This window comes from Amblyomma maculatum, chromosome 2 (assembly GCF_055883805.1).
Source record: "Amblyomma maculatum isolate TAMU_Amacu chromosome 2, ASM5588380v1, whole genome shotgun sequence".
Taxonomy (NCBI): domain Eukaryota; kingdom Metazoa; phylum Arthropoda; class Arachnida; order Ixodida; family Ixodidae; genus Amblyomma; species Amblyomma maculatum.
The window spans coordinates 43,441,001-43,467,504 of record NC_139345.1 but is presented as its reverse complement, the minus strand read 5'-3'; the positions used below and the strand labels follow the sequence as shown (position 1 = coordinate 43,467,504).

General features: G+C 47.6%; 1 protein-coding gene across 1 annotated transcript in view; it reads left to right on the top strand.

Moving 5' to 3' along the window:
* LOC146198542 (protein amalgam-like) overlaps positions 1 to 26,504 on the top strand; it is an 86,460-nt gene that overhangs the window by 56,532 nt on the left and 3,424 nt on the right. The window contains exons 11-12 of the mRNA XM_084591928.1: positions 6,091 to 6,168; positions 26,164 to 26,304. Of these exons, the coding sequence (XP_084448054.1) occupies positions 6,091 to 6,168; positions 26,164 to 26,304 (219 nt within the window). The remainder of the gene's footprint in view (positions 1 to 6,090; positions 6,169 to 26,163; positions 26,305 to 26,504) is intronic.

Sequence of the window (26,504 nt, the reverse complement as noted above, 5' to 3'; positions counted from 1 at the left end):
CTTATACTCAATTTAAAGCCGCATTCAACTTTGGAACCTATTTTTGTTTAAGTTTGTCGATTTAGGTACGCATGTGCATGAATGCTTAAGGTGCTTAGCGTACGCTATTTCGCGCCGTTATAGTGACTCCTCACGCCTTGCGGTAAATCGCCTTTCGAAGGACCAGGTTTCGTGATTCTAGCGTTTTGACATGCGTTTTGTCCTATCTCGTTAACCAGCCAGGGATTTCAGACTTAAATGACCACAGTGATGAACCAGCTTAATGTACTCAGTGTTCAAAATTTCATTATCTACTCAGACTCAGCGAGCCAAGGTCAGCGCTTTACATAGTTAAAAAGTTAACCACGAAGGGAAATAATATGAAGAAAAAAAAGGAGCGATGAGGCAGAGCGCGGAAACGAGGGACGCTAGGCAAGACGAGGACGATCGCGCGCGCCGTCTCAGGCGTAAATAATACGGTCTCGTTTACAACGGGATCCTCTGCCCGTCACTGAAGAGCGCTGCGAGCGGCGCCATGCCCTCGTAAATAATCACATCAGCAGTAAAGCCCCGCAGGATCGTAAAGTACTCTCCCGATATTAGCGTTCCGCCGCCAGCGGCTGCTCTCTCCGCCAGCGTACGGTGTGTGATTATGGGGAGCGCGCATCGGCCGGTGCTCCTCTCCCCATCTCCCTACACACTCTTCGCTTTCCCCACTTTCGCTTTCAGGCTAAGAGCCTACTCTCTCCCTCCGGCTAACTTCCACGCTCTTTTCCCATACTCCGGTGCCACTCCTAGAGTTGTGAACCCCCGATGGTTTCCCTAAAGCGTTCATATGCGCCCCAGCTGATGGCCGCGGGCTCGAACTCGACGCCACACTGGTTCTTCCTTTTTTTGCCTATTTTTCCCTCGCTCATTTGCTTTAATCTTGTTTGGGCTCGAAAATGGTGGAGAAGGAAACTGGGAAAAGTGGAGGGGGAGGCAGCCGCTCCCAATAACGACGCTCTCGAATCCCCAGCACGGTGCTTGACGCCTGATGAGCGTTTAGACTACCCTCGAAGAAGAAGGGCTCTCAACGAGGATGAGCTCCTTCGCTGGCCGTGGTATTAGCTGGTTTCAAGCACGCAAGGTGCGCGCGTGTCTGTTTCTCCGGCCCTGCTAATCTTCCCACTGCCTGAACCCTTTCCTTCCATTTACTTCCTAGGCTATTGCGCCTTAGATGCGTTATGCGCAAAATTCGAGCCACCTTACCCTTCAATCTCACCGGAACGGACACTTATTGAGGTGGCAGGCAACTGATTTGAGAATGATACGTCTTAGCCTATCGGCAAGTATGTGTAAGTGCATGAAGGGGAAAAGGTGGACTAGTTTCAGAGTATGCGCAGGGTTTGTTCGGTTCAAGATTGTGCGAGCCCAGCCGTGAAGGAGGGGTTACATATGCCCTAAATGGTAAAAGTGTTGGGTAAAAAAATTTGCCTACTAGGAAAAATTAAAACGATTATCTTGCCTAACTTAAAGGATTTGAAGAAAGATGCGAAAGTTCAATTTTGAATATTTCTCGAAAACATTTGCTCGAGCTCGGCGGTAGTCAGCAGCCCTAAGAGAACCTTATATACGATCTAAGACATGTGTGCAACATTTGAAAGCAGCGCAATGTACTGATATTGTAAATAATTGTCAGCTGGTGATCATCATCAGTGCAAGAAATTCATTATGTTGTGAGCGGAACCTTTTATACTGCGCTAATGAAAAGTTATTTCGCCATCTTTGTCTCTTTAAAAAGTTTGACCTTAAAGCTTTGTTTTTCGTCTCAGCTTGTGAAGGCCAGTTTTAAATATCCTTTCACTACGTTGGCCGATAAGAATATTTGAAAAATCTTGTTGAGCACTCAGTCAACAATACAGTTAGTGCAAATACGTATGCATGTAAGGCCAAATGCCAGAACTTGTATGTGCCGCTTGTTGCTAAATGCAGGTGCATAATTATTCCGTGTAGTGAACAACAATCGTTGCTTTGATATGAGCTGGAAGCGAGTTATGTATTTAAAAAAAATGAACATTGTGCAATTTCTAGGAGGGAGCATTTCTCACAAAATAAGAACTTATCCATGGTTTACAAATAACCTAGTTCATTGCATGCCTTAATATTTAAACAGAACATGCTGAGTTTATTTAAACAGTTTCGTATGTTAAGATGTTACGAGGGATTCCGTAACGCGAAACGTAAAAAAAAAAAATAAAGTACTGTGAAACGCGAAAATGAAGTTTCGAATTTATCCTACTGGCCTGCATGGAAAACCTTGGTGGTTGTGTAGTTGAAACCCACCGTGTTCATAGCTGCTATTCTTCATACCTTTCGCGGGTTCATCGCTTGCTCGTTTCGCTGCTCCCATATTTTCTTCCATTCGTTTCTCATCACGAGTGCACTGATTACCGTCACTAGTCGCGTCGCCTTCACACGTTGGCGGTCCTTATTCACGCAAATGGCAGTCAGTCTGAATAGTGACTTGCTTTGAGGTATCTGCAGTGTCCCTGTTTCTACCATTTAAGTGGCATGCAATACTACAGAGTTCGAGCAAAAGAGTGTGCGAGTCTAACAAGACAACTTAGGGAGTTCGCTCCCGAATCATATGCTATTCGAAAGAAAATAAAAACACGGATATTTTGGGATTTCTGAATAGATGTCACTGTGCATTAGCTCCACTTTGTAGCTGATGTCATTTGGAGGGCCCCTCCTTTCATATATGTATTGTCCTGTGCCACGTGCTTTCGCTCGGTTGAACGCACATCCCATTCTAGAACCGAGTGGGCACAGGTCGTGTGTAGAGTTTCATCGACGGAGCTGCGACGAGAGCTCTCGAGAAAAAAGCTTAAGAGGGTGTGAGGGTCTTGAAAACTCTCTTCTTTTAAGACCACGTTGAAACTTAACATACAAGTGCGGAATAGAATGTTATTTTGAAACGTACATATACATTTCAAATATCTGATCTCATCTCGAGGAGAAGGTATGGCAAAATAACTATTCTAATTAGGTCGTTTCTTACGGGGAATTATGTTAATAACACGTTAAAAAAAACCTCTTTCAGGAACATGCAGACATTTCAAAGGTTCACCGCACATCTCACGGCTTTCCTTTTTCGTTATGTGTGCCAGATTAGGCATAAGAATAAATTTTGGTTAATTGCTGCCACGTTCGTTTTTAATTCTTTAATTCACACGTCGGTATTTATTTATGATCAAGAAAATGCCATTGCAGAAATTTCCATAGCTTTAGCATGTGTAGCGGATCTTTTGAAATGTGTGCATGTTGCCAATGGGTCTTTTTTTTTAGCGAGAAATTACCATAATTGCCCGTAATAAATATTTATGCTAAGTTGTCATACCTTGTCTTTCTTATTATATTTTAAATCCATATGCATATTTAAAATCAGCATGCTATTCTGTACTTCATATGTCAAGTTTCAACCAGATATGTTGAAAAATAAAGAAAATGTTTTCAAAGACCTCATCCCCCATTCACTTTTGAACGAAACATGTTAGACATAAGTCTTTCTGCAACATATTTCTCAACGTCAGAAAATGTACACGACATCAAAGAAAAAATTTGAATCTTGCAAGGAAAACTCCATTTTAAAGGTGGCTACGTATTCTAAGGAAGAATAGAATTCTATCGCTCAAAACTGCGTTAGTGTTCATTGAGGTCAAATGCTTTGTTGCACCGATTTCTTTTTGTAGAGTCGGCCGAGGCATAACTTTGAGTGATTTGTTGGTGAAGTTTAGTAAAGCTAAAGGAAGGCATAGTAGGGACCTACGGCAGTTGTGGTGGGTTTACTTGCCATCGGGGTACCTGTTTTGCATGTCGGCATCGAATGCGCCGTTTCGGTTACTGGACGACGTAACCTATATGGATGTCATCGACTGCGCGCAGACATGTGCCTGTGCACACTCAAACACTAAGAAATACAGAAAAAGCTATAAGTCTTATCTTATATCTTGCGTTATCTTTAGCCGGAACACGCAAAAGGCAGAATTAAAATGTCAATGCCGTAGCTGTTTCGTGTGCGTGCGATGGGTGCTGGTGCACTTTGTCGGCCAGTGCCAACCTAAATATGTGCTGACCTGTAATGAGTGAATGAGTGAGCGACGAAGTGAGCGTAGTTAGTCTATATACCGGTTTCACGTTTAATATAAATCCTGTGATATCAGAGGGATCATTATTAGTGTCGGCAATACTCACTCATTAACTCCCTCACTACCTCATTCACTAACTCTCTCCTCCTCACTCACATCTCGTAGTAAATAAACAAGTTAATCAATCACAACGATTCGCTCGCTCTCATTCGTTCCCTGACTCCCCAACTTAACCACTCTTTCACTTTCCCTTTTTTGAATTCGTTCATTCACTCCTTTACTACCCTATTCACTCTTAACTCGCTACTCAATTGCTTGCTCTTACTCTCTCGTTCACTCAGTCATTTACTCTCTAATTAGCCCACTATGTCACTCGCTCTTTTCATTCCATCACATACTCAGATACATTCCAACTCACCCATTCGCTCATTCACCCAATTGTTCACTCGCGCCTTCTCTTACTGGTCTTAATTAGCATCATAAGCTTTGGGACGTTAAACCCCATAAATCATAAACCATCTACCGCTCAGTTTCTCACCCACACTCACTCGCTCATTAACTCACTTGCTTCCTAATTCGCCCAAACCTCGGTGGCTCTTACTCATTCGTGCACACACTTAGTTACTTGCTCTCTATCGCTCGCTTTCTCTCACTGGCCTACTACGTAAATGGCCGTCTCTCTCGCTCGATTTGTAAATGTGGAAACACGGCGACGCATCTGCGACAAAGCTTAAGCATTTGAGAAAGTGCCTCCGCTTTTTATAATTAGGAATGAAACAAAAGTGGCAGAGAGAGAATAAAAAAAAAGAAAAGGAAATCCGGTTGACAAGGAGCCCTTGCACAAAGAATTAAAACGAACAAGACTTACAACAGGAAGCCACCTCGGAGCTTAGCATGAGAACATCTGCGGGCGCGCTGTTTTATGCGCGAATTGCATACCCGTAACGTAACATAAATAACATATGCTGCGCCACAACCTCAATCGGCAAAATTTCATACCTGCAGTCCTGCAATTCAAGACGAGAGGCGGTGATTGAGAAGGACCTTACTTAAGGCTAAAAGTGGCATATACCTTCCTCTTTTCTGGTGACCTCAACTGGACAATAAGATGGAGCATCACATGTGGAAATAGCAGTAACTCCATAATGAGTGTCATTTTATTACAAGACAACTTTTGTTACATATAGTTACCCTCATTATTAGTTTTGATGGTGAATATCTTAGAGTTGAATGTCGGATACGGCCTCATGGAAAATAGAATTATCATAAGGTCTTAGCTCCGTTCTATTATTGACAGTGCGCTTCATTTTTTAAGGAGTTCACGTCTTCCTACAAACGCTCAGCTTGAGAAAACCCTGCGCCAAAATTTGAGGCTCCATCAATTGACGACGCTTTTCGCTTAATTTTGTTTATTTCTAAGAGAGAAAACTTTCGTTTCAAACTCGCTAACACTATGATCGGTGCTTCGAAAGCAAAGCTGCTAACTTCCCTGCCGGCCTTATATTATTTCATGCTTCTTTTACGTTTTATTCTTCCTGTATCTGGCGTTTCTCTTGTTGGCTGCCATTTTAACACGTGCCGATGTCTTAACGCGTCGTCCAACATAGTAAAGAACAATCAAATAAAACAGCCCTAAACTCCTTCCTAATACTATCGTCACCATTCGTCTAACAACCTAAACTATTTGAGATAGAGCCTGAGCACACACATCAAAAAAAGAATATTGAGTAATCTCTCGGCGCCGAGCGACTCAGATTTCGACTCTGCAGGCCCTTCCAAAAATGTCTGTCGTCTGCTTTATTTTGCCCTCTGATGCTCCCCTTGAGAACACTATTAGAAGCGGGTATAACAGGAGAGAAAGAATACAGTAATAAACATTTGAAATGACGCGAAAAACTGCGAAGGAGCTGTACATCTGGTGTTAAGAGACTCTTTTCGGAGTCGAAACTGAATGATTCGTTCTTCTCTTTCCTGGCTGCAGAAATCGAGGCGCCACTGGGCAGAACGGAGCCTTCGACGGAAATTTCCACGACTACGTCTGCGTCGGGAAAAAGTCAAGGTAATCCGCAGTTCTGGTTCTAGAGCTTGCACACGCCGAAACCGCAAAGAGGAGATAAACGGTCTTGCTACGATATTTCGGCGTCTACACTTTACGAATTTTTCTAACTATATCTGACAAAACTAATATTGATGATAATATTAATAATATTGAACAAATTTCTGACTATGAGGCTTTTGCATCCTGCTGGTTTAGTGCATCATGTAAAAATGTGGTCAGTACACCGGCGTAAGCGTTGCGTCGAACCAACTGCTCGTGAGTAATTGCAGAGATATAGCCCTGTCGCCACACAGAGTAGCACACCGTGATGCACACGGGGTAGAGCTTATCGCACAGAAGCCAGCGTGCCCTTAATTTTCTATGGTCACGGTTGGCAGGTTGCAAGTTTCGCTGATACGTGACCAGTTGTATATTCGATGAGCCTAGCTTAAGCACGTGGGCATCAAGAAGTAAAATTTAGAATTGGTAAAGTGCACCCGCAATGATTATTAAGCCTTGAAAACGGTCAACGAAGGCACAAAAATAAAGTGCATTACGCGAAATTGATAGTTAGATACAAGAGAGGAAAGAGAGAGAGAAAGGAGGTTTTGGAGGGGAGGGGGTTGATATTGCGTATTGTTCCTGTGTATTGCTTATGCTGCTACCATTTAGTTCAATCTGGTGGTTTTGTGCCGCTCATTTGCTTCAACATTTTGACGTAATACGCAAGTAAAGGCACACAGGCCCCACTTCCTTCAGAACTACAATTTCAAAGCTGCGCATGCAAGTTATGCCAAATATACATTCGCTGTTTATTCAGACGCTCTTGAAGGTTTCGAAGGATGCATGTTGCTATCAATAGAGCTTGTTCGCGTGGTTCCTAAATCCTGTAGTTTGTAGAGATAAAACGTAATTTTAGACAGAACATTCATGCTCAGGAATTGTAGCAGGAAACAACTATCTATAAAGTAAGCTGCTTTGGCCTGTACAATCTCCGGGTTAATTCCTTTCTCACAGGTGTTCACGGCAATCAACTAAAAAAACGTTTCTCGAAAGAGGTTCTAAGAAGGCTTTGCCATGTAGTACATACTTCATTTTTTATTACATTGCATTAGTTTTTTGTGTGTGTGAGCGAAAAAACACAATATGGCAGGCCTGAGCAAGTAGTTTAATTAAACGTATAAAAGTGTTCCAGGCTATTGAAACACGTGGCCTTAAAATAACAAATGTAAATATTTCCTAACTGTTTGCATCCTCGATTAAATACGTGATAAAATTGTAGTCGATGCAAATATAGAAGGGTAAAATATAACAATTAAGAATTGGGGCGAAACTTGAGCGATTGCCTTGATTGTATGACGTCATATTTACCTGGACTCCTATTGGACACATGCAGGCATGCAGTCGTGAGGTACAACAGTTTTTAGATCCAAGCTTGCAGTTCAGTTTTTATCACGTCTGCTGGCACTACGCTCCAAGAGCGCAGAAAGAACTCCTTCCTTACGATTCTGCCCGTTATAAGATGGTTAAGGGAGCCATAGCAAGATCGTGTCTAGAAACCTTCTCTCACGAATTCATGCCCGCATGCAATGCAGACCAGCTTTGATAACCAGATAAACAGGCTGCTTTCAGCCGGCTTCTTCTGTGAGGTCATCTCAGCTGTGGCTGAGAACCTTAAGGTGAAAAAAGAAAACAACGCCAACAGTATGGAGCGATTGCCCCGAAGAAAGACTACGGTCGTCCTGTATATGCCCAAGGTCACCTACAACATAAAAAAGGTGGCAAACAGGTATGTCATCCCTGTGGTTTTTTCAGCTCCACGGAAGCTCGCAGGGTTATGCCCAGTACGGAAGGCGCTTGACGAAGAGCATGTGATGTTAAACATGCCGAAAGATTCATCAAATGTGCCATGGGCGTTGTGTACCAGATCCCACTTAAGTGCGGACGCGTGTGTGTGGGCCAGGCAGGACGCTGCGTCAAAGAACGCGCAGGGGAGCATCAGCGTTCAATTAGATACAGAGAAAGAGCAAATTTGCCTGCTCATTGCATTGCATGCGTCGGCTGTGAACCAGTGTTTACAAGCATTATAATTGTAGGCAGGAGCAATGACGAAGTAGCCCGTGAAATTCTAGAGGCGTATCATATCAAGAAAAAAAGGCGATAATTATGCTAGTGACACTCCTGTTTCCTTGTACAATTGAAAGGAAATTTTTGAGCGGCTTTGGGTGACGGTCGCGCAGGGTGTAATTTGCCCTCTCATTTTTTATGCACCTCCCGTTTTTGTAGGCATGTGTGCACACTACCTACAAATGCGCAGGCTGAAACGAATAAATGAACCAGTTGATTGTTTGCGCTCTTCCTGCCTACCTGTGTTCATGTTTCCTGTGTGTCTTTCTATGCACAACTTGTTCCCACGATAGTATGCGCCAACTCGCCCAACAAGAAGTTCCCCTAAACTTATTTCAGAACTGAAATCACTGGAGAAATGCGGTGGCCTTAAATCCACACTACATGCCATTTATTATCTATGCCATTTCACGCTTGATGTCACGTATCATGTGAGCGTTGTGGGGGTTTGAAATTTTCCCACGCGACAGTCTTGTGGCAGTGACATCATGACCCTGTCAGCCAATGAGGATTTTCGCCTTACAACAACGGCAGCGTGGCTCCTAGAGGAGGCGTTGCTCCTGGCTGCCTACGACACGGGACCGTGTAAAAAATAGGTACATATTACTTGCGAAAACTTTTCAACATGAGTAGAGATAAGCGATGAGAACATTGAGCGAGACAGCGCAAGACAGCGCAACGCACAAAGTTCGTTTGTTCAGAAATACGGCTAGGGGCGTAAAAAGAACTGTGATAAAGCAATGTTGTAATTGAATGAAGCCGTGACTAAACTTGTCATTCCTTTCAGGTTTCGCTTAAGAGGGCTTGTCGCTTGATACCTTGCAGATTTGGGAGAGTTTTGCGGATGCCAGCAACTGGTGAGCCCGATCACCTGAGAAGCAGTAACAGAGCGAGGGTAGACTCTCTGGGCTCTGCTGACTAAAGCGTGAAGCGGCGTTTGTAAAACAGCGCAGAAACACCAAATAACCTCACCACAGCTCTAGCAGCCAAAGTGTCTCAATACGAGAAATCATAAATACGCTAACGGAAACAGAGCCTGCATGTCGACCTGGCTATATATCCTGATTTATGCGGATGACTGGATCAAATAGTTTGCTTGCTACTGTGAAGGACTCGAATTATGGAGTTTTTCAGAGGGCCAAGCTTTTTCAACGTATTCGCGTCTCGGTTGTGGGGAAACTCGGCGAATCTCTTCGCACCGCTAAGTGTTCAAATCTATCTCGCCGCAAGTATGGCTAAAAGTCTGTTTTTGTTTTTTTTTTTTTTTTGCTCTGTTAGACATACACCAGGCGCCGCCGGGTTTTTGTTCGCATAACCATTGCAAGCATTGTAGGAATATGTGCATTGCGCAGAAACGTTCCAAGTCGACTGCCAAACAAAGAACAACGTCCTTAAGCATGAGTTATGAGCTTGTCAAAGAGCTGCGTACGTACGCCGGCATAGCGACAAATCGCAATCCCATTGAGTGAAGTTACTGGCCCCTTGAAGGAACTGGTTTATTTTAGGGAGCGGTTGCGTTACTATTCCGAGGAAACGACATTTCTTCCTTTAATTGTGGATATATGAAGTCGCACAGCCGGAGTGCACGAGCGTGTGGAAGAAAAATACCGAGTGTTTCGCGGTGTGCTTCATCATAAGGGGGGTGGGGCAGGGGAAAGCGAAAAGCGAGCTGTGGCCGCAGGGCCGGAGTGGGGAGTTGACTCAATTATAGCTATCTGTAAAGCCGGAGTAACTCGTGGCCACTGCCGCGAACCACAGGCGCTTCCGGCAGCCCCACTGGCGAGCAGCCCGTGCACCAGGCCAGGCAGGAAAGCCAGATACGGCAGCGCACTGGAGGGCAGGACCGCTACGAAGCTGCTGCGGAAGGAAGGAAGGAAGGAAGAGCGCACTGGGTACGGGACAGGGAAGGAGGGTGGCGAGAGAGGAGGAGAATGGGGGAGAGTATTTCCGGCTGGCTTGGCTGGCGCTGTGCGCCGTGCGATTCTCCTTTCCCCGTCCGCCAGCGTTGCTTCCAGTTCGATGGTTTTCGCCCCGCGGCCCCGAGGTGGGTTTCAGCTTCGATGGGTTTTGCCTCCCTAGCTTCAGATTGATGCGTCCTCGCCATCACGTGACGGACGAGCTAGCGGCGTGCTGCCTCCGCCACCCTCCCCCTCCTTCTCTTCCCCCTTTTCCGGCGGAAGAAGCATCCTCTGCCGACGCGGGCTTTCGCTGTCTGGCACGCGCTCGTTCCTCTTACAACAGAGTCACGCGCGAGAAGGCAAAGGTTTCTTGCCGCGTCGATTGGCGCCTTTTCAGATGACGCGAAGATTGAGTCGCCGTGGTGGCGGTTGCTTCTTCCAGTCTCGGACCGCGCGAGATAGAGGAGCGGGACGCGGCTCTGACTCGTCGATCGTTGGGTGCGTTGCAGCCGGAGTCCGATGGGCTAGTGCTACTACCCCTTTGTGTACGGCTTTGTACTGCGTTTTGCTTACACAATGCGATGTGTTCACAGATATTGCCCGCCGATTTCCTTCCGGCCTTGATTTATCGCGGAAGCAAGAATCAGCGTTTCCTTGGACTGTCAATTTTGCGAATGTTGGGGTGAACGAGAAGCAACCGATTGCTTCTCTCCCCCCCCCCCCCCCCCTCGCCACGTCCTTTGTCGCTGTGACCAATCCATACTGAACGCGTTTGTTCGAGTACAATTGCTTCCAGGAGTCCAGGACACGTCTCACGTCACTGTGTTTTTCTCGTCGTAAGACGTGAACATTTATTGAGATTCTGCACCGACAGACGAGTCTCCGAAACCTTATTAAAACTGTCGGAGCCTGCGTAGTGCGACACTTCTCAGTTGCGAGAACCGCAAGTAAACACTGGACTAAGTAAGAATGTGGCAGATTAACCGAAAGTTAATGCAGTTGGGTACCTTACGCACGTAGCAAGAGGCAAGGAAGGAGAATATATGATGGCGACGCACTATATGACAAATGCGCGCATAAGGAATCACGCCGCAGTACCGGATGTTTTTACATGGCTTTAACGCTGCATAATGCGCTTTCGTTCGCTCGGACGAGACCTCACAAATAATTTATATAAATATTCCCTCGAAATATTCGTCCATTCGCGTCAATCTACAACCAGCAGTCACGTGGTAGACAAGAACCAGACGACTCTATAAAAGAACTTGACTTTATGCATTTGCTATCACCTATAGCATGGCTACGGCTAGATAATAAACTTTGTTTCAGCTGGGTATGTCATAACAAACACGCTAGACACGCAACGTCACCGTCGTTTTCTCTATCCAGCAATGGCTTTTCCTTAGCTTATCTCCAAGAGTCCAACTCTTCATGCAGCATACGGACTAAGGGAATAACTTCGCTTGGGGCGAAAAGCCGGCGTCGGCGGCGTAACACACCTGTCAGCCGTCACCCGCCGAGGCTGATCGGAAGAATCAGCTGCGTCCAGCCACCAGCCACGGTTTGGAGGTGGCAAGGTGGAAAGAGAGGATTGTCTTGTCTTTTACGGGAGACTAGGGAGAAACGACGCGGGGTCTGCCGCAGGAAGGTAATTCTAATCAGGTCGAAAGATGCATGGGGCGTCCGCAGTCATGCACTGGGAATTGATTTGTACTATTGTCGGTGGTTATATGTATGGTATGTGTGACCGGGCGTAAGAAGCTCCGCACAAGGTTGTTCTCATGATATCGCGTTGACATAGCTAATGGTAATTAGGTGCTGTAAGCTTGTTTTTGCATGGCTATTATTGTGATGCCAATATTTGAACCTCTCAAATGAGCTGGTGTAAGCACGCAATAGTCTATTCATGGATACAAATGATATTTTACGCCAGGATACAAAATTAAAAAGAAGTGTTGACCTTGAACGGTTGCATGCTGTTTTACTGCTCTTCTAGGTGGCAGACAACCTGTAACACTGGTTCTGTTGAGCTGGAACATTATGAGTTCAAATTGAAAAGTAATATTTATTGTTACTTTAGTACCGCATAAATTTAATTATTGCTCTTTATTGCGTTTTTAATTCAAGGATGGGGAAGCTTTCTCGCTAATAATGTCAGGTGACGGCGGGTGAAGTTTTAGCGAATTTTCTAAAGCATATACAGGTTAAAAAAGATGACTGAGATAACTTACCCCTCTTTTCTACTTCGTGCACAATATAAATAATGCAGTCAATACAGGCCTGCACACGCAATGTTTTACGCGTGCGCATATGCGCTCTTGTGAAATATTCCGCGCTATTCCTCTATACGTCACGCAAGCCTTAACTTTTAGGCAACATAACGAGCACATAACTCCGACTCCTTCGGCGACGTAACGAAGTTGCGACCTTGGAGACTATGTCCTCAAGAGAGCTACGCGACGTGAAGTCATCGTGACGTCGAGACTGGCGTCCATAATGAGCGTAAGTGAGCACTTGAAGTGCTGCATTGCCGTGCGGGTTGGCAGTCGTGCGCAAGAGTTTGTATAAATTTACTGAGGCAAATAATTCGTGCGCTGCAAGTCAGTTTCGCAAACCGAAGCGCTCTTCGTATGCAACATAACGTTAGCTCGACGTTACGTGCCTTACGCAATCCTGACGTCCTTGTTGTCAATTCAGTAACCATCGCGCAGTATTTTATTGGCCGAGGATCCTCGGGCAGCCCGATTTCCCGTATCGTCATCCTGCCAGAGGGGGTCGTCCACAAAGGCGAAGCGCCCTTGTAGAGCAGGGAAAAAGCCTTGACCTCGAGTGGTGCGCTACTCTCAGGCTCCATCAAGAACCCGCTGCAGCGTCGCCAAACGAACCCCATCAAGGGTCGCCCGCGAGTACCGGCGCGGCGTCTTGCGCAAGAAACGGCGACTCTACCCTCACCCGAGTTCCCCCGGGCAGCAGTGCGGGACTTTTGCGAGTGATGCGTTCTCCTCTAAGCAAATCTTGTCTCTATAGGTATACGTTTCGGGCTCCGGTTCTCCGACGACGTCGTTATAGCAGCAATCACTTCCACTCTGGCAGGCACGTTGCGAGAAAAGTTGGCTCCGGCGGCAGTCTCTGAAAAGGGAGCCTCCACACTAAGTCGCTATCCGCTTTCATGCTCCACAGACGCTGAGAAACCGGTCTGCCGCTGCTGCGACCAAAGGCGGAATCTGCAGCTCCAGAGGTTTCGGGCCGCCCTCCCTCCCAGTCCAGCGCCGGCGGTGGCGTTTCGTTTGCGCAAGGCGTCTCGAGTTTGCCACCGGACGTCTTAGCGTTCCATTCAATGAAGACGTTCCTGAGACCGCTGCTCCTTCTGTCGCCGGGGATTTAAGCCTCTGCTAAGCTATATGGAGAAAAGTGAAGATGTCATTTCCTTTCATTTCGCCCATGTACGCAGCAGCAAAAGGAACCCTGACAAGCAGCAGCGTACGTTAGAGCCGTAGGAGCAAACGAATCGTGCGGACGACACTGCGTACATCAGCACAGCACGCCGAGCGAGGAGCACAAAAGGGAAGGCGATGAGTCAAATTATGAAACACTGCCGGGAAGAAGAGAAAAAAAAAGACAGTAATGGAGTCAATAGGGAAGGAAGTGAAAAGGGTTGTGTGGGCGTGAAAAACGAGTGGGACGAGGAGGCATCAAGGGAGACAGTGTGAGAGGAAGAGGAGGGAGGAGAGGGTGAAGCTAAGTGAAGCATGAAGACGCGCTCAGGTCGGGGTTGTTGCCTTTCGCACCGGTCCACGCGTAGGGTTCGATTATCTTCTCGTTGACCCCCGGTCACTAATCGCGCTTCTGCTGGCACAGCGGTGGTCACTTGTGCCATCTGGTATCGATTGTGTGAAAGAGTGGAAGACCGTAATTCTCCCGCACGTTAGACGGCGGCGAAGGCGACGGCAACGACTGATCCCGACGTGAAACGATGTCGTTCTTGGCAAGCAAAGAAACCTTCCTGTTCTTCTGCACCCTCTACGCCATGCCCCGCATCCTGCGCATCATAAAATAGAAGTGACGTGCCCCTGAGATGAGCTTGGAAGAGGAGGGTAGCTTGGAGGAGGGAGAAGGATCAAACGCGGCGTTCATGCAGCCAATCTGAAAGAAAAAAAAAAAGAGAAAGGAACTGGATCGGAGCGAAAACGAGGCAAAAAGCGAGGGGTGCCGTTGTACGGCAGTAGAAAGGTGGTCGCCAGGAAAGTCTTGTAGGAACGCGCGGCTGGTGGCGCAAATGAAAAGGCCGCTGACGGCGTGATGACGTGACAAAAATAGCGGTAATAACAGGAAAAAAAGAACGAAGAAACGAAAGCGCTATGATGGAAGAAAATAAAGAAGTGACGGCCCTGTGCAGACGCCGGTCGCGACCACGGACGCCTAGCGTGAGGGACAAGGAAAAATGAGCGCCGGAATGTGCCCTTCTCAAAGCAGCCAAGAAGAGCCGACCGCGTTCGGAAAGTGATAGCAGCTCTCCTCTCTCATGACCTGTCAAGCTGTCCACGGTGTTTCATTTCTGGCCGGCGATAATTTCGCGTCATCGCCCCGAGTGCAGCGTCAAGCTGACGCGGTCTATCTCTGACTCCTCCTCCTTTCCCACTTCTGGACACGCCGGTTTCTGCGAATGTAGCGACATTGCCCTTGAAGTGTTCGTCGTATCGTTATATGTTTGGTTTGGTTTCTTTGATGGGTTTTAATGTCCCAAAGCGGCTCAGGCTACGAGAGGAGCCGTAATGGAGGGCTCCGGAAAGTTCGCCCACCTGGTGATGTTTAACCTGCACCGACATCGCACAGCTACGGGCGCCTTGCTTTTGGCCTCCATGGAGAAGCTGCCGCCGAGGCCGGGATTCGATCCCTCAGCCTAGGGAACAGTAGTCGAGCGCTGTAGCCACTGAGCTACCCCGGCGGGGTCCCAGGCAGTGTGTCGTCAATACTAGCACTGAGGAGGTCGATATTACAACGAGCACCAGCTCGACGCCTTACATAACAAGGACTGCGCTCAAATAGCTCAACTGTGCAATATAAATTCTTAAAAAAAAAAAAAAAGTTCGAGTGGTATTTGCCATTCAAATATGCGTTTGTAACTGAACTTTCTTTCATTTTGCTTTTATAACTAATGAGGATGCAAGAGTAGCTGAGTCGTCATCCCTGCAGGGCATACCACTAATTCATGTTCTCTGGAAGAGGTCACTCCCTGCCCTCTACCACTGATTAGCGGCTATAAATCTAGCTTCCGATAAAATACGATGTACATTCCCCTGAAGCTCTGTCGGCAATAATTTACAGGCACCCCAGCTGCCGGTACACTAGTCTTTACTTTAAACGGAAAGAATGAGAAGCTCCTACATGGTGGGTTCGTAAAGTTACCAATACTACCCAATACTTTCGAAAAGAAAATTGCTTTTAGTCTCCATTTTCCATTCAATTGTGTTTCTTCCTTAAGCTCTCCCTCATTGTTGCTGCATAGTCACCCTAATCGAGTGTCAGATCTGGTGTTAAATCAACGTTCTTGTTGCAGATGAAACTCACGCTGCTTACCAGAAAACGTAACTAGATTTCCAAGTCACTCGGGCCTACTGCACGTTGCCATTAAATTCCGAGTGTAGCTTTCTTGGACTCGCTTGTAGTTTGGGATAACTGTGAAGTATTGCGAAATAACATTACTCATGCGTTGATGGCAATGACATAATGTTCCCATGTGTACAAATATTTCCATATTGAAGTTTTTTCTCTGCTAAGATCGATATGGTAAGGCTGTAATAGTAAACCATTTGGGTGTTTTGTATAATGAAAATAAGTGCTTCCTGAGCGTCTGTACAACCGTCTGCTACAAAAATAAATGTTATGAGTAGACGAGGAACACGATGAAAGACTCTTCCAGACGCCGTAACGCTCTTCGACCTCCTGCCGCCTTGAACGCCGCCGTCGCACGGCGTTCTACGCACGAGTGTATGGCACCACGGCGCCATCTTTCAGAAGGGCACGAAAGCCTGAGAGAGACAACTCGTCACGTGGAATCTCGTTCTCTGGTTGGATATTCACGTTTCGGTGCTCGGATGAAGAGAAAGCATGTCCGCATGATTGAGAATCGGTGCCCGGATGTTGGCTTTCAGTTTTATTTCGAAGTATATCATGAAGGTCGCCGTCAACGGGAGCCAAAAGTGTTTCATGCTGAAAATGCCCTTTCCGGTCGCATCAAGAAACTATAGGTGATAATCTTGAGCTTGCAAAGCTCGCACATACGGATGCCGCAACCTTATCGAAATGCTGCTGTCCCCGATCGCAGTGCGCGCCGGCGCTCAGGCAGTGCAGTATTCCCGGTCAGCTGTTATGCCGCAGTTTATTTCAAAATACTGCACGATTTTCTTTGTTCCACAATAAAACCAAAATGTTTTTTGACTCCTCAACAACGAAGCTAACGGAGAAGGGAACTGTATGAGGAGGCAAAAGCAGCTGCTATGGAGCTGTTAGCGGGAACTTGCGGCTTTTGCAGTGAACATTTCAGCTAGCAACTCGATACTGGCTAGTGATCATCAGAAAGAATTTATTTTCGACATTTCTAATCATAAGGCTTAAAATTTAGGCTCACATTGAATTTTATTAAGCTTTTCTGAAGATGATGTCACAAATCCTCAGCTCACAATGGCAGGACATCTGCTCTCCAAGGCCATAGCGGCGTAAACGATGCCTGCGCTCGAGATTTATAATACGGTGGTTAGGTGATTGTGCATGCGCACGATGGTGCGCTTAAAGGGCGAGAGGTGCAGTTTCGCGCGACTTTCCGGTGACACCTGCCTCGCTTGACGCAGACAGCAAGCACATGTCTGTTTATGAGTAGTCGTCGAGCAACTGCGGCTGGAAGAGCAGCAGTGCTGCAGCCTGGCAGGATTAGAAGACTCTCCGGTGACACCGGCCTCGCTTGACGCAGACAGCAAGCACATGTCTGTTTATGAGTAGTCGTCGAGCCACTGCGGCTGGAAGAGCAGCAGTGCTGCAGCCTGGCAGGATTAGAACACTTTCCGGTGACACCTGCCTCGCTTGACGCAGACAGCAAGCACATGTCTGTTTATGAGTAGTCGTTGAGCCACTGCGGCTGGAAGAGCAGCAGTGCAGCAGCAGCCTGGCAGGATTAGAAGACTTTCCGGTGACACCTGTCTCGCTTGATGCAGACAGCAAGCACATGTCTGTTTATGAGTAGTCGTCGAGCCACTGCGGCTGGAAGAGCAGCAGTGCTGCAGCCTGGCAGGATTAGAAGACTCTCCGGTGACACCTGCCTCGCTTGACGCAGACAGCAAGCACATGTCTGTTTATGAGTAGTCGTCGAGCCACTGCAGCTGGAAGAGCAGCAGTGCTGCAGCCTGGCAGGATTAGAAGACTCTCCGGTGACACCTGCCTCGCTTGACGCAGACAGCAAGCACATGTCTGTTTAGGAGTAGTCGTCGAGCCACTGCGGCTGGAAGAGCAGCAGTGCTGCAGCCTGGCAGGTTTAGAAGACTTTCCGGTGACACCTGCCTCGCTTGACGCAGACAGCAAGCACATGTCTGTTTATGAGCAGTCGTCGAGCCACTGCGGCTGGAAGAGCAGCAGTGCTGCAGCCTGGCAGGATTAGAAGACTATCCGGTGACACCTGCCTCGCTTGACGCAGACAGCAAGCACATGTCTGTTTATGAGTAGTCGTCGAGCCACTGCGGCTGGAAGAGCAACAGTGCTGCAGCCTGGCAGGATTAGAAGACTCTCCGGTGAAACCTGCCTCGCTTGACGCAGACAGCAAGCACATGTCTGTTTATGAGTAGTTGTCGAGCCACTGCGGCTGGAAGAGCAGCAGTGCAGCAGCAGCCTGGCAGGATTAGAAGACTCGCCGGTGACACCTGCCTCGCTTGACGCAGACAGCAGGCACATGTTTGTTTATGAGGAGTCGTCGAGCCACTGCGGCTGGAAGAGCAGCAGTGCTGCAGCCTGGCAGGATTAGAAGACTCTCCGGTGACACCTGCCTCGCTTGACGCAGAGAGCAAGCACATGTCTGTTTATGAGTAGTCGTTGAGCCACTGCGGCTGGAAGAGCAGCAGTGCAGCAGCAGCCTGGCAGGATTAGAAGACTTTCCGGTGACGCCTGTCTCGCTTGACGCAGACAGCAAGCACATGTCTGTTTATGAGTAGTCGTCGAGCCACTGCGGCTGGAAGAGCAGCAGTGCTGCAGCCTGGCAGGATTAGAAGACTCTCCGGTGACACCTGCCTCGCTTGACGCAGACAGCAAGCACATGTCTGTTTATGAGTAGTCGTCGAGCCACTGCAGCTGGAAGAGCAGCAGTGCTGCAGCCTGGCAGGATTAGAAGACTCTCCGGTGACACCTGCCTCGCTTGACGCAGACAGCAAGCACATGTCTGTTTAGGAGTAGTCGTCGAGCCACTGCGGCTGGAAGAGCAGCAGTGCTGCAGCCTGGCAGGATTAGAAGACTATCCGGTGACACCTGCCTCGCTTGACGCAGACAGCAAGCACATGTCTGTTTATGAGTAGTCGTCGAGCCACTGCGGCTGGAAGAGCAGCATTGCAGCAGCCTGGCAGGATTAGAAGACTCTCCGGTGACACCTGCCTCGCTTGACGCAGACAGCAAGCACATGTCTGTTTATGAGTAGTCGTCGAGCCACTGCGGCTGGAAGAGCAGCAGTGCAGCAGCAGCCTGGCAGGATTAGAAGACTATCCGGTGACACCTGCCTCGCTTGACGCAGACAGCAAGCACATGTCTGTTTATGAGTAGTCGTCGAGCCACTGCGGCTGCAAGAGCAGCATTGCAGCAGCCTGGCAGGATTAGAAGACTCTCCGGTGACACCTGCCTCGCTTGACGCAGACAGCAAGCACATGTCTGTTTATGAGTAGTTGTCGAGCCACTGCGGCTGGAAGAGCAGCAGTGCAGCAGCAGCCTGGCAGGATTAGAAGACTCGCCGGTGACACCTGCCTCGCCTGACGCAGACAGCAAGCACATGTCTGTTTATGAGTAGTCGTCGAGCCACTGCGGCTGGAAGAGCAGCAGTGCTGCAGCCTGGCAGGATTAGAAGACTTTCCGGTGACACCTGCCTCGCTTGACGCAGACAGCAAGCACATGTTTGTTTATTAGTAGTCGTCGAGCCACTGCGGCTGGAAGAGCAGCAGTGCTGCAGCCTGGCAGGATTAGAAGACTCTGCGGTGACACCTGCCTCGCTTGACGCAGACAGCGGGCACATGTTTGTTTATTAGTAGTCGTCGAGCCACTGCGGCTGGAAGAGCAGCAGTGCTGCAGCCTGGCAGGATTAGAAGACTCTCCGGTGACACCTGCCTCGCTTGACGCAGACAGCAAGCACATGTCTGTTTATGAGTAGTCGTTGAGCCACTGCGGCTGGAAGAGCAGCAGTGCAGCAGCAGCCTGGCAGGATTAGAAGACTTTCCGGTGACGCCTTTCTCGCTTGACGCAGACAGCAAGCACATGTCTGTTTATGAGTAGTCGTCGAGCCACTGCGGCTGGAAGAGCAGCAGTGCTGCAGCCTGGCAGGATTAGAAGACTCTCCGGTGACACCTGCCTCGCTTGACGCAGACAGCAAGCACATGTCTGTTTATGAGTAGTCGTCGAGCCACTGCAGCTGGAAGAGCAGCAGTGCTGCAGCCTGGCAGGATTAGAAGACTCTCCGGTGACACCTGCCTCGCTTGACGCAGACAGCAAGCACATGTCTGTTTAGGAGTAGTCGTCGAGCCACTGCGGCTGGAAGAGCAGCAGTGCTGCAGCCTGGCAGGATTAGAAGACTATCCGGTGACACCTGCCTCGCTTGACGCAGACAGCAAGCACATGTCTGTTTATGAGTAGTCGTCGAGCCACTGCGGCTGGAAGAGCAGCATTGCAGCAGCCTGGCAGGATTAGAAGACTCTCCGGTGACACCTGCCTCGCTTGACGCAGACAGCAAGCACATGTCTGTTTATGAGTAGTCGTCGAGCCACTGCGGCTGGAAGAGCAGCAGTGCAACAGCAGCCTGGCAGGATTAGAAGACTCTCCGGTGACACCTGCCTCGCCTGACGCAGACAGCAAGTACATGTCTGTTTATGAGTAGTCGTCGAGCCACTGCGGCTGGAAGAGCAGCAGTGCAGCAGCAGCCTGGCAGGATTAGAAGACTTTCCGGTGACACCTGCCTCGCTTGACGCAGACAGCAAGCACATGTTTGTTTATGAGTAGTCGTCGAGCCACTGCGGCTGGAAGAGCAGCAGTGCTGCAGCCTGGCAGGATTAGAAGACTCTCCGGTAACACCTGCCTCGCTTGACGGAGACAGCAAGCACATGTCTGTTTATGAGTAGTCGTCGAGCCGCTGCGGCTGGAAGAGCAGCAGTGCTGCAGCCTGGCAGGATTAGAAGCGTAGTTGCTGCGGTGTAAGGATGTGGTGCAGTACACTGACGCTGCACCATCTTGATTAAAATCACCGTGGATGAATCTCTGTACTCTGCCTTACCTGTCTGATGATGCATTACCGATTCCCGTGCCTCAGCTACTCCAAATATATACGTGACTCACCATTTGTGCCAATAAAATATAGTCATCAACATGATACGATAAAGTGAAAGCCACTTGTTTCGACTGTATGCGTTCAGTGAGCAGAGTTTTAGCAACTCTCGCGAACAAATATATTGAAAAGATGTTAAGATTTCTCCTCCGTATTTGTCGAGACTTCCTCGAAACACGCTCTACAAGCGGCATGGAATGGGATTATTTCATTGCCTCGAAGTATAGAGCTCGAGCACCGAAGTATGGCTCCACAGGTTTCCTGTCGTCTTCATGTCTGGTGTCGCGTGCGGAATCCAATGCTTCGGGCGAAGGTCACTGTTTGGCCGACACCATAACAGGGGTTCATTGGCCAGAACAGTAGTCTGGGGGTAACCTGCAGTAGTAATAAAAGCATTTTACAGCCGGTGCTTTGAGGGAAGTCTTATTAGAATTTACGAGAGTTGTCCCGACCCCTGCAGAACAATAGACTGAACGGCATTCTTGCCGGCAACCAACATGGGGAGTGCAATCCCTGCTTTAAGACTCGGTTTTCGTTTTCTTGTTCTGGTTCATTGCTAGGTGCGCATTTCTTGCTTGTTCTTATTTAGAGCACGATAACCAACGCGATGTACTGCAGCAAACTTCAATAAATGCTCTTTTCTTCTTTTGCGGCTGAAACGGAAAATAAACGGAAAAAGGTAGAGACAGGGAAGATAAAGTTCTATAAAGCAGATGCTGGGCATTCTTTACACGAGCGTTATCGTTCTGTGTTCTGTGGCTATATTTCGCGCTGATTTATTTTAGCTCTACTCGGTTCCCACCACAATGCGGCATTCATTATTTAATTTTTGCAATTGTATTTATTTCTAGAGCTCTGAAATCTTGCTTGGTAATTTTCCTTTCTGGCTCACTTTCGCGCGCGATTGAAACAGTTTTCTTCTTGACACTCAGTCATCATTGACGTAGAACGCTTGAGGTATTCCCACAAGTATCTGATGCATAAAAAATAATAATGATTATAATAATATTAATTGGTTCACAGGAAGAGAAAGGCGCAGTATTTGTCACAGTTGTATCTGTAAACACCTGAACCACGCCGTAAGGAAAGAGAGGAAGGTGGGAGTTAAAGCGGAAAGAGAGAAAGAGGAGCCGTAGTGGTAGTCGGGCGTCTTACCACTGCACCATCCCGGCGAGGCGCATATAGAAGACGCCATTCCCGTAATTGCTGCAGAATGCTATTCTCATTCTTGAAATGTGCGAATGGCTTCTCTTGGCTTGTTTTTTTATGCGTGGATGCAATGCAGCGTGCGAGCGCTGAGATTGCATGTCTTAAAAACTGATTATTTCATGCTGAAGTGAAATATGAATCTAAACATAAGTTCAAATCACCTATGAAAGAAACCGCAGTTGATGGTCAAAGGAAAGATGCTCGTAGTCAGTCAGCTTCACTGTGTACGGCATTAGGGTATGCATGAGTCTATAGCGTTACACGGATGACAGGAGGCACCACAGGCTACAGAGCAATCAGCAGAACCCCCCCCCCCCCCCCCAATTACATGATATAACAATATAACTTTACACGTAAATATTAAAAAGACAGATTTACAGGCATTAGGTTTGCGTTAACAATAAACGTACTCTAACCACGGTTCAACTGTAAAAAAGTACACAAACATGTACCAGACAGCATGTCAACAGTAGTTCAAACTTCATGCGAAGGAAGGCCGTTGTTTGCTGGCAACAGGTAAACCGCAGTCCAGCAATTCAAACATGCAGAACCGCACAAGCTACTGCTGTAAGTTATGTAAGTGTGGTGTGTTATCGTATCTTCATGGAATAGCGAGAGGACTACACATGCTCACACTGTGCGGGGTTTCTAAGCTTGAGAAACTTGTACACGTACTGAATAGATTGGTGGATGAGATCACCGAGTTCTACACATTCGCCCCCCCCCCCCCCCCCTTTTCTCCTATCAGAAAGAAAATTCAAAGCACCTCCACTAAAGTCAACCACATATTCTGTTTTGCCCGCTTGTTTATCTGTGATCTGTCGCTCCCAACAAATAATTACAAAGAGCGTCTCTACTGAAGATTGTGCCAGCGGAAAAGTATGTGATGAAGACAGATCTAAGCGAAATGGCAAATAAATTGAAACGGACTCAGAAATGCCAACCTAAAGGCGCATGTTCGGCTATGCATTCAAGACCCTTGCGTCGTAACGGAAACCATGCTGCAGAAGGCGACGTTTGCTCTTGAGCGCTGATCCGACGGTTCCGATATTGAAAAAATGCTGCGAAGCACACCGGCTGGCGGTTGCGTAAGCCTGCAGATGTGCGCTGTCTCCGTCTGCATCTTTCAAACACTACAATTAAATTTTACTTAAAACCATTTCCTGTCCCTCACGCTGTCGTCTGAAAGAACATAGAATAATGTATTGCACACAGTCTGGTTAAAAAACGTATGAAAGATCTCTTTCATGTCCAGGACTATCAAGGAAAATGGACGAACATGGCAGACGGGATGTGCGGAACCACATTTTTTTTGGGGGGGGCAAACCTAATAAATCACAAACCTATTATAACGACACCTCCACTATAAAAAACAAACGTTTATATAAATAATGAGGCTAATAAATAAGGTCGATGCTTTAGCAGGTATTACGCTGGTTGACATCATTCTCTTTTAAAGCCTGCTATTTCTTTTACTAGTGCCCGTAAAAGCACCTTAATCCGCGGAAGACTTCGGCTCACATAGCTCACCAGAATGATGAAGAAAAAAAGGACACGAGTCGTGATCGTTAAGAAAAAAAAAAACGCCACTACGGTGGTGTTAGATGAAAATTTATTGCACACGCAGCAACCCTTGACGTGAAGTTCTTCCACTCTGTTGTTTGTTGAGGTTACGCAACCTCACTTCAAGCGAGATTTGCAGACAGCTAAGTGTAAAGGGGAACGTGTTGTGTGGGAGCGCAGCATGAATTGATGTGGGAGCACAGCAACACTGATGTGAAACAGATTTTTTTTTCATCGTATGTTTAGTGTCTGAGCACTGGAGCACCTTGAACGGTACGCGATAATTTAGATATATTGCATACACTCCACGTTTGCGGGTTCTATCACTCGTAGACATGTGGCCGTGTATCCTGCTTGCGCACGTATCGCGGCGCGGCAACCACCGTCATCGACATTGTCTACACAATTCAAAGGGGACCCGAAAAATCAATCCTGTTCCTTATATTTGACCACCAATATCCACACTACGAAATGGAGAAGAGAGATGTCTTGTAAATGAAACAAGCAAACATCAAAGACAGTGTCAGGCCAGCCAAACGGGTAAAAACGCCGTTATCAGAAAGGAAAACTAAGCGATGGAACATGAGACGAAGAACAAGAACCAGAAATCGGTAAAAATGAGCCGTGAGCCTGACAGAAGCAGGTAGCGTAAGAGACAAAAGCGCGCTAACAAACCGAAGCGGCGAGAAAAAGTTGCCTGGGTTCTTCTCTATAGCTTCGACCCAGTATCGTGGTCGACACCCGCGGTGTCAGAAAGAGGACCTCCATTGAAACAACCCCGGGTCGGCAATGCTTTGCTTCGTTTTCCTCCCGCTCTAACGCTTCCACGTCGCGTCCAACTTGCTTCTTTCTCTTCTCTTTTGCCTGTCCCTCCAGTGCCTTTCTGGCTGCTCCAGGGCGTGGTATCTCTCCCGGTCTGTAGTGTCCTGTTCCGCGCGCTCTTCGGTCTGCAACCTAAGAAGGCCGTCCCTCTTCGGACGCTGGGAGTCACCCTCCTGCGTTTCTTTGCTGTCTCTTCGAGCTGCACCTCTATATCCGCTGCTCTTCGTGAACGAATGCCTGCTTTGGACTGGTGCGGGACCCTTTTGTGGTTCGCGCTCCCTGGTGGCGCCAGCCCAGAGAAACACATTGATTGCGCCAAAGCCGCTTCCTTCTGCGCTTCGCATCCTCCACGAGACTCCCCCGTGGATCCTCGAAAAGAGATGTAAATAAAAGCGAGCATAAACAGCCTTCCACCTTCTCCCTATTCTAAGCCCCCCTCCGGAGAGCGAGACGCGTGAAGCGTCGTCCGCCGCCACCGCCATCCGAGGTGACGTCAGTGGAAGGCGATCCGGGAGGACCTTTTGATTCCCGGGGTTTTGTCGGCGGCAAGTGGCATTGAAGGCTCATAAGAGTCTCGACTGTGCGCTGAATTGCAGCGGACGCGCGAACCACTCCCCGCTGTGCTCTCCGAGCCACCAAGCGGAGAGGAAGCGCCCCCTTCTCTGTTCGTTCCCTTTCTGCAAGCAAGCAGCACCGCGACGATCTTCCTTCAGAATGAATGCAGCCATGACGAAGCCAGTTGGGAGAACAGCATCAGACAGAAAGGAGGAGGAGGCAGCGCAGTCAGAATAAGGGAGGAGACTGAGGGGAGGTGAAATGAACGAGACACGTGCATCGGTCAGCGTGTAAAATCACAGCTCGCTTTTCCTTCCCTGTTGGAGTCCCATTCCTGCACATCTTCCCTGTTCCAAAGAAAGCCGTCGCATGAAGGAGTCACAGGGCATTAGATTGAAGGCTCTCTGCTTGGAAGAGGAGCATTTCAGTGTCATTTCGCAACGCAGGCGTAACGCGCCAAAAGAAATTAGCTATGAAGCCAGACCTATAGGTTCCAATATCCATGCCTTACCAAACAAGGCGCATGGGGAATTTCTGCGAGGCCCTAAAAATATTCATTTAATGACGCCTAATAAGCTTCAGATGCTACGCGTGCAAAAAAACAATCGATAAAATCATTCATCTCCTGAGCACTAAGAATCTGGAATATCTATGACGTTGCGCTGGCTGATAGCTTTATATGAATATTTTTTTTTTCTACGAGCGATATACGAACAATCTCAGCAAAAAGGCAAGGCCTAGGCCACTATGAGCACCATACAAACTGCTAAACTCTCTTTTTAAACATCGAATCTCGCGATAAGGTAATGATAAGGCATGCAAGATAAAATGAATATATATGCAAACCATCATTCTCTTATAACGCTCATAAAAAGATTCTTTTTTTTTATAAACGGCTAAAAATTAAAAGTTAGGTGCAAAACATGTGTCAGCTTGTAAGCAGGATTACAAACGAATGTAGCTTTTTCTACCAAACCTGCCATTAGTCCTGGCGTATTGCGGTACGGAAAGACAGCAGAAGGTATAAGTGTCCGTGTACTGACAGCATCTTAACATTAGGTGGTAAGCAAGAAATGGCACTAGAACATTACCTTCATATTCAAATGGGAGAAGTGCATTTCAGCTGAACAAATTACCAGTGGAAAAAATAATAATTAGAATGAGAGAAATTACATTTCTGTAAGAAACACAAAAGGGATGCTACCGCGTATAAAAGGTTTCTACCGCATTGATGTGCCTTATCTCATTCTGTTTCTTACTCCGGGAATACTTCTTTCGTCCTTCTAGGTGGATCCGACCGGACCCACCGGAAGCCTGCAAGCAACACCGTGACAGGAGTCAAAAGCCCTGACAAAACACAAGGCCATTGGGTCGTGCAGCACTTCCAAGACGGTATTCAAAATAAGGAGTCTTCCAGAGGACAAAAGGGTGAGCTTCCACTAGCAGCCTCTCCATTAACCTCAGCTCATATTTAGACAGAGTGGGAGATATCCTTTTTCTTCAATGCTTCGACTTGCTGGAGACTAAAGCAGCATATGCTATATTTTAGCGAAATTGAACGCGTACTTAAATTCACTATGTCGTTTATTCATTTAAAGTGTTTGATGAGATGTTTGGAAATGATTAAA